The following is a 14,175-nucleotide window of genomic DNA, read 5'->3' as shown; positions in this document are numbered from 1 at the left end:
GTGAGAAATCCTACTGAAATGTAAATCAACTGGCTGGCATTGGTAGTTCTGAAATGAGCATGCCACGATTACAGGGTTTTTTAGAGCAATGGAGAGACTGCAGTATTTGGAGTCCAGTGTCCAGAACTAGAAAAATCACTGAATTTCTCTGACCCTACTATCACAGAATCATACATGGAAAAATCTCTGACAGAGGCAGGACTTAAATCCAGCTCTTTGTTTTTGTTGTTCAGTAGTATCTAACACTTTGTGACCTCATTTGGGGTTTTCTTGGCAGAGATACTGGAGTGGTTTGCCATTTCCTTCTCTGGCTCATTTTTCATATGAGGAAACTGAGGCAAATAGGGTAAGTGACTTGCCCCGGGTCACACTGCTAGTAAGTGTCTGAGGCCAAATTTGAATTCTGGTCTTCCTGACTCCAGACTCAGTTCTCTATTCACTGTGTCACCTGACTGCCCAAGTTGAACCCAGATCACTTAACTTCTAATCCAATACTCTATCTGAACCAACAGAGGGCTTTCACCAATAAAATCAGAAGATTGGACTAGATGACCTCTGTGGACCTGATGGCTTTAAATCCATGATTCTATATGATTCACTCCAAGAGAAGTATGGGGAAATTCAGTGTATATAAAATAAACATACAAAAAGGTGAATCTTTTCCAGGGAAAACACTATGATTTTTAGCTACTTTTTTTTTTTTTTACATTATCCTAAGGCTTTTTTTTTAAAGTGTGAACACAGCTTTCAAGTATAATGGAAATCAATGTGTGATTCAATATACAAAACCTGGTTTTTAAAATTTTCTTTACAAAAATTCACTCAATGCATAAAGTGAAACAAACTCCCTATATCTCCCCATCATTCTTGGCATTAGGATAGTATCACATGCTGCAAGATGATTTGAGAAAAAAAAAGAACAATAAATTTATGAGTCCCCTCAGAATGTAAGCTGCTTGAGGACAGGAACTTTTTTTTTTGGTTTTTGTATGCCTGGTACCTATGCATAATGCCTGGAACATATTAACTGCTTAATATATATCTATGGAATTAAGAAGTATATCTTGCTGCATGTTTAAGCTCCCTCAGTCCCAAATCTAAACCTTATATTGAAGAATTTCTGTATATTGTATAAATTTATGTTCAATCTTTGGCTGTTAGATCATACAGCTAGAAGGGAAGGGACCTCAGAGACCACTTTATGTAATCTTCTCATTTTATATAAGAGGAGACTGAGATCTAGGGGGTGACCAAGGCTACAAAAATGGTAAGTATTAGGGATAGAATTTGAGTACAGGCCTGCCTATTGCACAGCTAGGTGGTACAGCGGATAAAGAACAGGGCCTAGAGTCAGGAAGATCTGAGTTCAAATGTGGTCTTAGATCCCTACTAGCTGTGTGACCTTGGGCAAGTCACTTAACCCTGTTTGCCCCAGTTTCCTCATCCATAAAATGATCTGGAGAAGGGAACTGGACATCCATAATAGCATCTTTGCCAAGAAAACCCCAAGTGGGGTCATAAAAAGTCTGCCGTGACTGAAATCATTGAACAACAACAAAACAAATCTCCTATTGGCTGTGTAACCCTGGGAAAGTTACAATTCCTCAGAATCCGAAACAGCCTAACCTTCTAAGATAAAGTTGCTGAGAAGGCGCTAATAAGTACAGCCCTCATTCCGATCATCTAACTTGTATTAGCAAAGTGGTTTTTTACTTGTCTGATGAATTGTAAGAAGGCAGTGTGGGGGTGACGATCTCAATCTTTTTGCTTTTTTTTTTTTTGTAGTAATGTATCCATTTTTTAAAAAGCTAGAAAATAACTTATGTAAGGGTTTAAAATCACAGAAATGTCACAGAAACAAATACAGCAAAACTAAGAAATTTCATCCCTCCAGTTCACCTCCAAGGTCCAAAACTGCTTTGCTCCTTAAAGAAACAATTATTTTGGGAAAGTTTTCTAACCTGGCACTTAGATTCCAAAACAATTAACCTCCTTATAATCATGGGGCTCTCTACCCTTTTCCTCCAGGAAAAGTGGTCCTCTTGAAGAGGGAGGAATGCCATCTGGAATTTATAATGCTTTAGCTCTTTTAAAGGAGTTTTAAGGAAGTTTTAGGAAGAAGTGAACATGTTTGATTAGAACTGTCCTAATGGAAACTAGAAAATAAAGGGCAACTGACCGGATGTGGCCCTCTGACAGTCATATGGATTTGAATTACTTGGAGAGGAGCTTGATAACTATGTCTTTAAGGGCAGCAATCTACATATAAGATGGATCAATTTTGCTTAACTTAGGGTGCTTATTAAGATACAGAAAGGTTTCTGACTTCCTGGAGTCCCATTCTATTTTTGAAGAGTGAAGAGGCAGTTAGGGGGTGCCATAATGCACAGAGTGTTGGGCTTAGAATCAGAAAGATGAGTTCAAATTTAGCCTTAGACATTTACTACCTGTGTGACCCTGGGCAAGTCACTTAATCTTCCCCCCCCCCCCCAACCCCCGCCTCTCCCCAGTCATGCTGGATAGACACTCTTAGAAGTCAACTATTTTCAGTGTTCAAGCCAGCACACAGGAGCTATTACAATGGGTTAGAATGAAAACTCATTTGTCCTCTATCCCTGTTCAGAATGGCTACAGGTTTCCACTGTTTCTTTTCTGTAAAAAGAAAGGATTAAAGTAGGCGACCCGTGAGAACATTTCCAGGATCCTTTCCAGCTCTCAGCTAGGATGTTAGGCTAATCCTACATATGACTTTTTCCTACAGGCCACACCAAACCATAAAAACAAAAACAAATATCCAACATGCTATAATCAGAGGAAACAAGGAAAGGAAGAAAGATGAGAAACACCCTAACAAAAGGGATCCTTTATAGGGGGACATAATTCTAATTTCTAGAATCCAATGTTTAGCCCTGGGTCATCAGAAATAGAAATTTGTTATTGCTATAAGAGCTGTTAAAAATAAATAATTTCATTAAAAATAATGATAAAAGAAAAAGAAAAATAGCCCCAAATAAATGTTTGCTGCTTTTGGACTTAGAAATGCCTCAGTTGAAATATAATTATTAAGTAATAAGAGTCATCCTTGTCTCTTCTCCCTTTCAGTCTAAATATCCAGTTTATTGCCTAATCCTATCAATTCTTTCTCTAAAATATCTGTTTCATCTGGCCCCTCCTCATTCCCCCTGCCACTGAAACCACCCAATTTCAGTTTCTAAGAATTCAGCCAAACAGTAGTCTTGTCCTTGCCCATCCAACACTACTCCAACTGACTCTTCTGAAGGCTAAGGCTGACCCAAACAAGCCATCCTTTGAAAAACACCAATCACTCCACACTGCCTGGGGATAAAGCCTTGTAATGGTAATGGAAATGTGAAGATCTTTCCTGCCTCTTAATAAGCCTAAGGAAATTTGAAGCCCTTCCTTGCTTTGAAGGTACACCCTGCCACCTTGTTGACTTATTCTAATTACATGGAGCCTGTGGGGGGAGGAGTTTGAGATATTTAAGATGCATTAGAAAATTTTTTTCTCCCCTCTTTTCTCACTTTCTTCCTTCCCTTCATTCCTCCTTTACTTCCTTCATCTCTCTTGCCCCTTGTACAATCTACAGTCTTATCAGAATATGCCCCCCTGCCCTCCCAAATATCCCCATTGCCTCACATTGGATGGTACACCTCTGGTGATCTCCCTCTACCCCAGTCATCTCCTCTGCATCTCCCCCTTTTCATATTCCATTCATCTTTCAAAACCCAACTTAGTGCTCCCTTCTCTACAATGCCTCTCTGACTGACTCAATCTTCTCCCTTACTTTATTCCATTTTGGGGGTTTTGTATTACTCTTTTGCCCTTGATCACACTCTAAATTCCCACTTTGTTTCTTTGTGGACTCAAATAGACAGTAAATTACTTGGGGACAAGACACATTCACACAAAAAAAGCCTTGCTCACCTTGGCATAGATGCAGCTCTCATTCAGTTTCTGAAGCATGCAACTTCTCTCACACATTGGGCACATCAGGATCTCTGTGGCTTGGCAGATTTCTTTGCTGAAAAATTCAAACGAGGAATTTTTAAAGAAAATACTAATAACATTCCAAGCAGAATATTTATGGCCCTAGTCATATGAGATGCAGAAAAAGGAATATTTAAAAGAAAGAAAAGGAAGGTAGTGGTAGTCAAGCTCAATGCATACATTTTGTGGCCTAAGGAATTTGGAAAACTCCACCATCATGGCTGACATTTCTGTAGCATTTCTGAGTTACAAAGAGCTCTCACCCCAACAGTCCTTTGCAATAGATGGGGCCAGGGCTTCTTATTTCTGTTTAGTAAATGTTGAGATTGTGATTTGTATCAGGACTGGAACTTGAACCATGTCACAACCTGAAGTCACAGGCATTATTTTTTCCAACACACTGCAGAATGATTACTCAGGTTAACATATACTAGTAAAAGTGATGCTGCTCATAGAAAAAACTGTAAAACATATCAGGGAAATATAAAAAGGAAAATGAAGTGAAATGGTCATGTAAGTGAATGATAATTAACAATCAGATTGACTACTGGAATTGTTACCCAATGGAATGTTCAGATAGTCAATAATCAATCACTGAATATTCATTAAGCATCAGTTATGTGGAAGGCACAGTGTCAAGTAAGTGTTGAGGACACAAAAAAAGGCAAAAAAACATTCCTTGTTAGCAATGAGTTCATAATCTAATGGGGAGATAAGTAAGCAAATACATACAACAAACTCTATGCAGGAAAAAAAATGACTTAAAAAAGAATGACACTAGATTTAAGAGGCACCGGAAAAAATTTCCTGCATAAGATGGGATTTTAGTTGGGACTTAAAGGAAGGTATTAATGCCAGTAGAAAGAGATAAGAGGGGAGAGCATTCCAGGCATGGGGTACAGCAAGAGGAAATGCCCTAATGGAGTGTCTTATTGGCGGAACAACCAGGAGGTCAGTGTCACTGGATTGAAGACTATGTGCTGGACAGCAAAGTGGAAGAAGATTGGAAAAGTAGGAGGGGCTAATTTATGAAGGACTTTAAATAACAGACATGATTTTGTATATGATCCTGGAGGTGATAGGAGTCACTGGAAGATGACATGGTCAGATTTATGTGTCAGGAAAATCACTTTGGTGGCTGAATGTTGGCTGGATTAGAGTGGGGGAAGACTTGAAGCAGGCAGACCCCCCAGCATCTATTGCAATGACCCAAGTGCAAGGTGATGAGTAGCAGGGCAGAAGAGAGAAGCAGGCATATTTGAGACATGCTGCCAAGCCATATCCATAGGAGTTGATAACAAATGGGTGTGTGTGAGAGAGAGGAATCAAGAAAGATAACTAGATTATAAGACTAAGGGACTGGGAGGGTGGCCTTGCCCTGTACATTCATGGATAAGTTCGAAGGCGGAGGGCAGGGTTTAGAGTAAGATAATAAGTTTGGCTTTGAAGGTGTTGAGTTTAAAATGTCTAGGGGTCATCCAGTTTGAGATGTCTGAAAAGTAATTGGAGATTCAAGATCAAAGATAAGCAGACAGACTGGGCGAGGATTCATAGATTTGAGAGTCATTGGCAGAGAGATGGTGATCAAATCCACAGGAGCTGATGAAGAGAAGTGTTCCAGTGTGTTAGAAATATGTCTTAGGATACAGACAAAAGCTATACAGAATGGGAAAATATGGGAATATTCAAATAGGCTTTTATCTTTGTGACTCATGGCATTTACTTCTTTAGTTTTTTTTTCTCTTTGTTTACCTTGTCTTTATATTTCTTTATGCCTTTCTTCCATAATTCCCTACCCTGTGCCCTCTTCTCTAGCTACCTACCTAAAAACTTTATTGATGCCTTTTCTCTTAATTATCTCACTGTCTGATGACTCCTTTATAATACCACTGGCCAGTGTTGTCAATGATTCCTTTCCCTGTGTTGCCTCTCCCCTCCACTCCCACAAGAAGCTCTTTTCTAGTAACAAAGAACACCAGGGTAAAAACAAACCACCATATTGACCATCTTACCAACTTTCAAGAAAGTCTGATGTCCATGATCTCTTGATTCTTAATGAAAGTACTCTGAAATATGGGACAGGCAAGTATTGCTATCTCTATTTTTCATAAATATGGAAACTGAGGCTCAGAGCAGTTTAATTAACTGCTCAAAGTCATACAACAAATAACTGGCAGAGCTGGCACTAGAACCTAGACCTTCTGTTCTTCTCTATACAGCTTCACAGTCACAGAAAGAAGACTGTCATCAGCAATTAAGAAAACATCCTAAACTCTACTGTGGGAAGCAGGAAGTAAAGTTGTCATGGGAATTGATGGAACTGGATGTTTCCTGCTTTCTCCCTCCCAGTACCATCTACCATCATGGCCTGACTTGATTGTTGTTTACTTATTTACATGGAGATCTCTCTTAGAACATACCATTTTAGTTCATGGAGTTCTAATGTGTTATGCCTCTTGGCTTTTATCTCAGTCCATGAAACAATTCAAGCATAAATTAGAGATGCTTTTAGGACAGTAAATATCAGTAACAAACAACTTCCAAAATACCATTGAGCCTGAGAACATTCAATGACATTGTGCAATGGAGTAACTTTTTTTTTCACTTTCAACTGCCCTTCAAGTTGAATCCTGTTTAATAAAACCCAACTCAATTCCATAAACATGTTCCCCCCACCCCATTCATTTGTTTATTTACAAATAATCACTCATTTATTACATATTCAATCAGTAGTCAAGATTGGTCAACTCTATCTCTACATCAACTCACACCAGTTCCCTTTTCTCTACTCCCAGGCTCACAGCCTTTGTCAGGCTCCCAATACCTCTCCCTGGCAGGGCTCTACTACCTCTACTAGGTTTTTCCTCTATATTTCTAAAACTATGTTTTCAATACTTATTTTTTTTTCCGATGTACAATAATTTTATTGTAACAGAATAAGCAGGCTGCATAAAGGCCTACATGATTACAATGGAGGGTGGTCTTTTCCAGGCTGAAGTCTGAACTTGGCTACAACACAGAGAAGCTTACAACCACAGCTCAAAATGCTCATCTCCCAGGACTGACTGCCCCATACAGACTTGTTGTAAACAGGCTATTTATTGCACAGCCATGTTGCTGAGGTCTGGGGGGAGGTGGCGATTAAGAATTTCACAATGATGCTGATTTTGCCACATGCTCCTCCTCCGTCCATTGCTGAGAAAGGGGAGGAAGAAATGCTCACTTCTTAAATTACATTTTACTTAATTAATACTCCAAGTATATGCATCCTGATAGGAAGGGTTTGAAGGTCAAATCACGCAGGGGGAGAGAAACTAGAGCAGATTTGGATCTTTGGGTCAAAGGGAAAAGACAGCAATAAGAATAGGGGTTGAGGGAAAAGTTAAAGTCTTAGCTGTCCAACGGGTGAGAGCCACCTCCCATTTCCTGTTATTTCTTAAAGCCAAGAGGCTGCACAACAGTGGCCTCCATCAGTCATGGGAGGCCAGGAAGAGGTGGGAGTCAGAACCGGGTGAGTCTTCTTTGGAAGCTTTTAGCACCACAGAGATTTTGGTTATGTGGGCTAAGTGATCAATACTTATTTTTTAAACATTCTTAATTTTTTTTTAAATTTTGAGTACTAAATCTTTTCCTTTCCTCCCACCCTTCCCTCACCCACTGAGAAGGAAAGAAATATAGCATCAGTTATATATGTGAAATCATGTAAAACTTATTTCTGTATTATACATGTTTTTTTAAAACAAGAAAAATTAAGGGAGGAAATTATACTTCAATTTATACTTGAGTGTATAAATTTGATGGGGTTTGAATGCAGATCAAAGTCTATTATATTCACTTTATTTGTTTTGTGTTTTTTTCCATTTTCATCTGTTTCTTCTTTCATACATGACTAATAGTATGATTTACATGACTGCATACATAAAACCCGTGTCAAATTGTTTACTATCTTAAGGAGGACATAGGTGGGGAAGGGAGGGAGAAAAGTTCAGAACTCAAAATTAAAAAAAAAAGAATGTTAAAATTTACTGTTAACATGTAATTGGAAAAAAAATAAATGCTATTAAAAAAGAGTTAATCAGTTCTCTCTCTGGAGGTGGATTGCATTTTTTCATCATTAGTCCTTTGAAATTGTTTTGGATCATTGTATTGATATAGCCAAGTCTTTCACAATTGATCATAACTATAGCATTGCTGTTACTGTATACAATGACCTCTTGGTTCTTCTCACTTGACTTTGGATGAGTTCATATAGGTCTTCCCAGGTTTTTCTGAAACCACACCCTCATTATTTCCCACAGCACAGGAGTATTTCACCACAGTCATATGCCACAACTTCAGTCATTCCCCAATTGATGGGCATTCAATTATAATTCTTTGCCACCACAAAAACAGCTGTTATAAATATTTTTCTATATAAAGGAACTTTTCCTATTTCTTTGATCTTTTTGGAATATTAGTGGGATATTTTTGGGATAGTAGTGATATTGCTGGATCAAAGGGTATTCACAGTTTTTTAGCCCTACGGGCATAGTTCCAAATGTTCTGAATGGTTAGAGTAGTTCACTACACCAACAGTTCATTAGTGTACCTATTTTTCCATCATCTCCTTCAGCATTTGTCATTTCTGATAGGCACAAAGTGATACCTTAGGGTTGTTTTAATTTGCTTTTCTCTAATGAATAGTTATTTACAGCATTTGTTCATATGATGATATGTAGTTTTGATTTTTTTTTCCTGAAAACTGCCTATTTACATCCTTTGGACCCATCAATTGTAGAATGGCTCTTATTTTTATAAATTTGACTCAGTTCTATGTTCAGTATATATTTGAGAAATGAGGCCTCTATTAGAGGAACTTGCTCTAAAATTTGTTGATATTACTTCATTGTCTATGTTACCGTTTAGCAAAATGTCATTTTCCCGATTATATCTTTTCATTAGGTCTATTTTTGCTTTTGCTTTTCCTGAGATCATGATTGCTACCCCTGGCCCTCCTTTTTCAGCTTAACTGAAGCACATTCTATTTTGTTCCAGCTCTTTATTTTAACTCTGTGTGTATTTGTTCCAAGTATATCTCTTATAAAAATGTATTTTTGGATGCTGGTAATAAGAGAGGGAAGAGATCGGAAAGGAGTGACTGCCTGTAGATTCAGAATTCACTACTGGTTCTACTACCCAATGGTGTTTTATAAGTGCTTGTTGATTGTTGAGGCAAGTTTTAACAGAGAAGCGAAAACCTTGGCTAGACCGTGAAGAGAAGGAAGGATTTCAAGAGGTGGGAATGTGAAGAGATGGCATCCTATTGGAGGGTACAAAGGATGGGCAATGTCATAGAGGTGAGAAGGAGCGTGTGACATCAGAGTGCTAGAAAAATGACCCGACTTTTGAAATCATATAAACAATTAGAAGACTTTTTTTGCCACATATAAACTAATTTTTAATAGGTAGAACCATTATCAGTCAAACAAAGCACCATATTTTAATTCTTGGAGGAGATTCTTCAAGAAAGTACCTTAAAACACTCAATGTAAGAAGAGTGCAATCAAGGAAATGATAGGATGAATTTCTTGCTCCAAGTGCATACATAGCAAAAAAAAAAAAAAGCAAAAAAAAGGTAGCACACTTATACCTTCAAACAAAATGTATAAATTTAAAAAGTCAATATTAGTATTCATTTATATGAGATTTATGCAGACACCTAAAGTACATGCATTTCTGACTTCTGCTCATAACCATACCATAGTTGGACCATTGGATCACACTTTTTACTTCAACCTTCTAAAGTCCTTTCATAGGTATACATTCTCTAATGATACTGATAATACCTTCAACAATTTGTGCAATCTTCTAGGCACCTGTGACATGTCCTGCCATCATGGAATAATAGAAATTGAAGAAAATTGGTGACTTGGAATTACAATCCTATTACTATTTTTCATAATCTCACATAACCACTAGAGGGAGGGTTCCCATTAGCTAAGAAGAATAAACTGGTAGGGAGAGTTCAGGGTTATTTCTGTGTATATTTGAGTAACTAAGATTTCCTTAAAGGTTAACAACCTAAGGACTGGACTCATAAAACTAGACTTTACATTGGAGGGGGCGGGGGAAGGGAAGGGGGACCAATTCCCAATAGGAAACAAGATAAATGTTTCAGTATGAGATCGACTAGAAGACCTCTGATTCTTTTTATATGATGATTCTGAGAAATTAATTCATAGAAAGTGACTATTATTTTTTAATGGCATAGAGTTTAACTGGAGCAGAAGGAAGGATAGAGAGGGGTAGACACTGTGCTAGAGTGGAAATTATGGCGGATTTAAAGTCCAAGGGATTGTCTGAGAGGTTTGGCATTGACACTTAGTTCTGTTGGTAGGTCAGGAAAGTCATTAAGTCTGTTTTTCCTCATCTTTAAAATGAGGGTTAGAAATTGATAGAGAACATGGCACAAAGGAAAGAACAGTGACCCTGTAGATAAAAGATTTGTGTTCAAATACTGTCTCTGAGTGCTTACTCATTGTGAATCCCTGGGGAAGTCACTTAATCTTGTTCAAATCTCAGTTTCTCTATCTGTAAATAAATAGTTTAGACTAGATGGCCTCTGAGATTCCTTTTGCTTTAATGGACCTAATGTCCCTTCCAGTTGAATAAACGATCCAATGATGAATACAGAAATATGATGCTTTTGACAAATGTAGAAAAGTTATTTGTTATTTTCTGACATCCTATCAACTTGAGAAACATCTAGCTGATGTTCCCTCTAGGTCTAGATGGGCAAAGAGAATGAGAGGAAACTCAAGAGGTCTACTCCAAGTGAAGCATTTGGCCAAGTCAGAAAAGTTTGAAGAAGACAAGGAAGGCTCAGAAACCAATTGGGGACTCAAGTTCAAGTTAGTATGAACTCAGGAAGGGCTAGGTTTAGAGATGGAGTCAGAGGCACATTTAGGATTAGAATTGGAGCCATTTAGGGTTAGGGTTCTACTAGTTTCTCACCCTAAAACTAACCCTAAATGCCTGTGACTCTAACCCTAAATTCTTTTTTTTTTTTTTTTTGCTTTTTGATGGACAATTAGGGTTAAGTGACTTACCCAAGGTCACATGGCTGGTTTTTGTGTTAAGTGTCTGAGGGCGCATATGAACTCAGATCCTCCTCACTCCAGGGCCGGTGCTCTATTCACTGTACCATTTAGCTGCCCCTAACCCTAAATTCTTACACACTGGATTTCTATAGGCTTATCTGGGAATAACATAGTAAAACAATCATATCTGTTCTTCAAGTAAAATTTATATTAAAGAAAAGTATTTATACATCTTCTTTCATCTGTAGTAACATAAATTCCAAATTTCATGGTATACTTAAGTGGTACACTTTTGGTGAAACGCTGCAGTGTGTGTGGATGTGTGTGTGTGTGTGTGTGTGTGTATGCTAGTATTATTTTAGGTTTGCCACATTTTGCCTTCTACATGCAAAATAAAAAGGGACTACTCTTTTCTCAGTTGAAAAAAAATCCGTCCTAGATAGCTATACCAAACTAAGGCATAGATTTAAAATATTTTTTAAAAGTTGACTTATAAAGTGTTAAATTTGATATAATTATTTTCTAAGACTTCATTGGATCTTGTATCTCATCAGTTGTGGTCTGTTCCTTCCAATGATATAGATTTGAACTCACCCATACCTGCTCAGCCTATATGAATCTTTCCCATTTCCTCTTATAAGTTGCCCTGGAATGTCCAGCCTTTGGGGCTGGAGACCTTCCTCACTTTCTCTTTACATAGAGAGAACACCAGTTAGACACACAAGCTCTCCATTGTTTATTTCTGGCCCTCACCATATGACCCATCTGTCTTCTCCTTCATCTTTCTAACTATCATTATATAATTCTTTGATGCGGAAAGTGTTTTTCATAACACTAGCTCAGCTGACCTTGAACTAAGCAAAAGAACACCCCTGTAGTTTCTTTTCTACCTAATTCTCTGCAAACAAGAAAGATCTTACTAAATTACTGCCATCACAGATGAAGGCAGCATGCCCCCCTCCCACCTGCACAGCCCACCTACAGCTGAAGCAGCCTGACACCAAGAATGCTGGTGCATTTCATCCTCTCCTGTAATCTTGACTGCTGAACTACTCAGTGCTTATCTTTGGGAAGAATAGAAAGTCTGACAGTGTCTTAATTATGGTGACAGAAGTAACAGAGTCATGTAAGACCATAAAATACAGCCAGGAAACAGTTTTGTAAAGACTTCTAAAGTGCTCCTTGTATTAAAGGTTAAGAGGAACTGCCAACTTTCTTCAGTGATTGGGTGGGGGGGGGCTCATGTGATGTTATTAGAACAGGGATTCAATAGCATCTTTCCCAGCGTGTCCCAGTGTGCATGTTCCCTCTCTCTTTTGGCTTACGTTTGTCTCCCAGAAAGATTCTTAATTCAATTCCTTGAAAGCCCTCTCATGAAACAATTCATATGGTATAGGATATCCTAAAATACTTCCCCTTGTTTTCTAACTTGTGTTTCTACAGAGTTTGAATTTAAAACCACAATTTTCCTGCCAGACTCCCTTAATTATCAACCTCACAGGAAGATAAAGATTTCGCAAGGATGGCAGGGTGATGCTCCATGCTTCCTCCTCCCCCAATCTCCTGCCTTGGAGAAATCTTGGGAGATGGACTTTCTTGAGTGGAGGTAGGAAACATAGGGATGCAGTGACAGAGTTTCATGAACACAGGCTTTTTCAGCTGGCCCTTTAAGTATGTTTTTGATGCATTGTAGATAACAATACTAGTTACTCAGCCAGATTTAAATCTAAGGCTAGCAAGGCTCATTAGCATACCGAACAAGCTGCATTTGCTTATAAAAATGGATTGATTTCTGTCTTCTCCCAATAAATTAACAATGGAACTAGACAGTAAGAAGAAACAGGATTTGGAAGAGGAAACAGACTCAGAAAATGAAATTAAGAAGCCAAATTTTTAAAAAAAAGAGTATGGTTAAATATATAGACATATCTCTCTATATATATACACATATATACATAAATGATTCATATAGAAATACAATATATATGTATCCATGCATAAATGTAGATATTCATATGTACATGTGCATGTGTATATGTATGTATGTATGAGGCAGCTAGATGGCACAGTGGATAGAGTGCTTAGTCTGCAGTCAAGGAAAACTCAACTTTTTGAGTTCAAATCTGGACCCAGACACTTACTAGCTGTGTGACCCTGGGCAAGTCACTCGCTTCTGTTTGCTTCAGTACTGGAGAAAGAAATGGCAAACCACTCCAGTATCTTTGTGAAGAAATCCCCAAATGGGGTCATGAAAAGTTGAACATGATGGAAATGAACAATACAAATATTTGTAGGTATGTGAATACATAATATATAGATATAAAAATATACATATATACACATATATGTGTGTGTGTATATATATATATATATATATATATATATATATATATATATATGTCTAGACATGTTTAAAGAATGTCCTCAGGTAGAAACAGGTAGAAAGCCAGGGGTTAAGTTGAGCTCTAAGATTTCCTATGGATTCGTGACCCTTAATAATTCTAGGGGAAGAGCTAGATTAGGATTACAAGGAATGAGAAGAGCTGAAAAAACTGAAGCCTGCATTTCAGCATTAGTGTGATCAGTTCCAATCATTAGGAGCTTGTTAAAGTGGAATTTGGTTTCCTCTGGTTCTGATTTATTTGAGAAGGTCTATTTTAGTTTGGGGTTTTATGATTGAAGCCCTAGAAAGGCTTCATTTCATCTATAAAAAGTCATGAAGTTGTAATAATAATAAGCACTTAGATGTACATAGCCCTTTATACTTACAAAGTGCTTGACTTTTATTATAATAATAGTAGCTCATCTTTATGTGGTACTAGATGGCATTATGACTTATAAAGCATCTCCTTCCTAACAATCTGATGGAGTAACTAATGATGATGATAGAACATAAGCATCTCGAATGCAGGAATTATTTGCTATTTATTTTTGTAAACCCAATGACTAGCATAGATCCTGGCACATGTAGATATTTAATAAATGCTTGCTGACTGAGGATGATGACGATGAAAATGATGGTAGTGGTGGTTGTGGTGGTAGTTGCGGTGTGGTGGTGGTGCTGGTGATGATGGTGGTGGTGGGGTGG

At 37.8% G+C, this 14,175-nt stretch overlaps 1 protein-coding gene across 16 annotated transcripts in view; it reads right to left on the bottom strand.

Annotated features, from left to right (window-relative positions):
* The window catches only part of ANO3 (anoctamin 3), a 538,169-nt gene that overhangs the window by 98,731 nt on the left and 425,263 nt on the right, over positions 1-14,175 (bottom strand). For all 16 annotated transcript variants that reach the window (XM_069091310.1, XM_069091311.1, XM_069091318.1 and 13 more), the window contains one exon: positions 3,946-4,042. In XM_069091310.1, the coding sequence (XP_068947411.1) occupies positions 3,946-4,042 (97 nt within the window). The remainder of the gene's footprint in view (positions 1-3,945; positions 4,043-14,175) is intronic.

This window comes from Petaurus breviceps, unplaced genomic scaffold (genome assembly GCF_028583685.1).
Source record: "Petaurus breviceps papuanus isolate PSGF00001 unplaced genomic scaffold, PetGlider_PUasm1.0 188, whole genome shotgun sequence".
Taxonomy (NCBI): Eukaryota; Metazoa; Chordata; class Mammalia; order Diprotodontia; family Petauridae; genus Petaurus; species Petaurus breviceps.
Note: the sequence above shows the minus strand (reverse complement) of the source record. Positions and strands in the feature narration are given on the sequence as shown.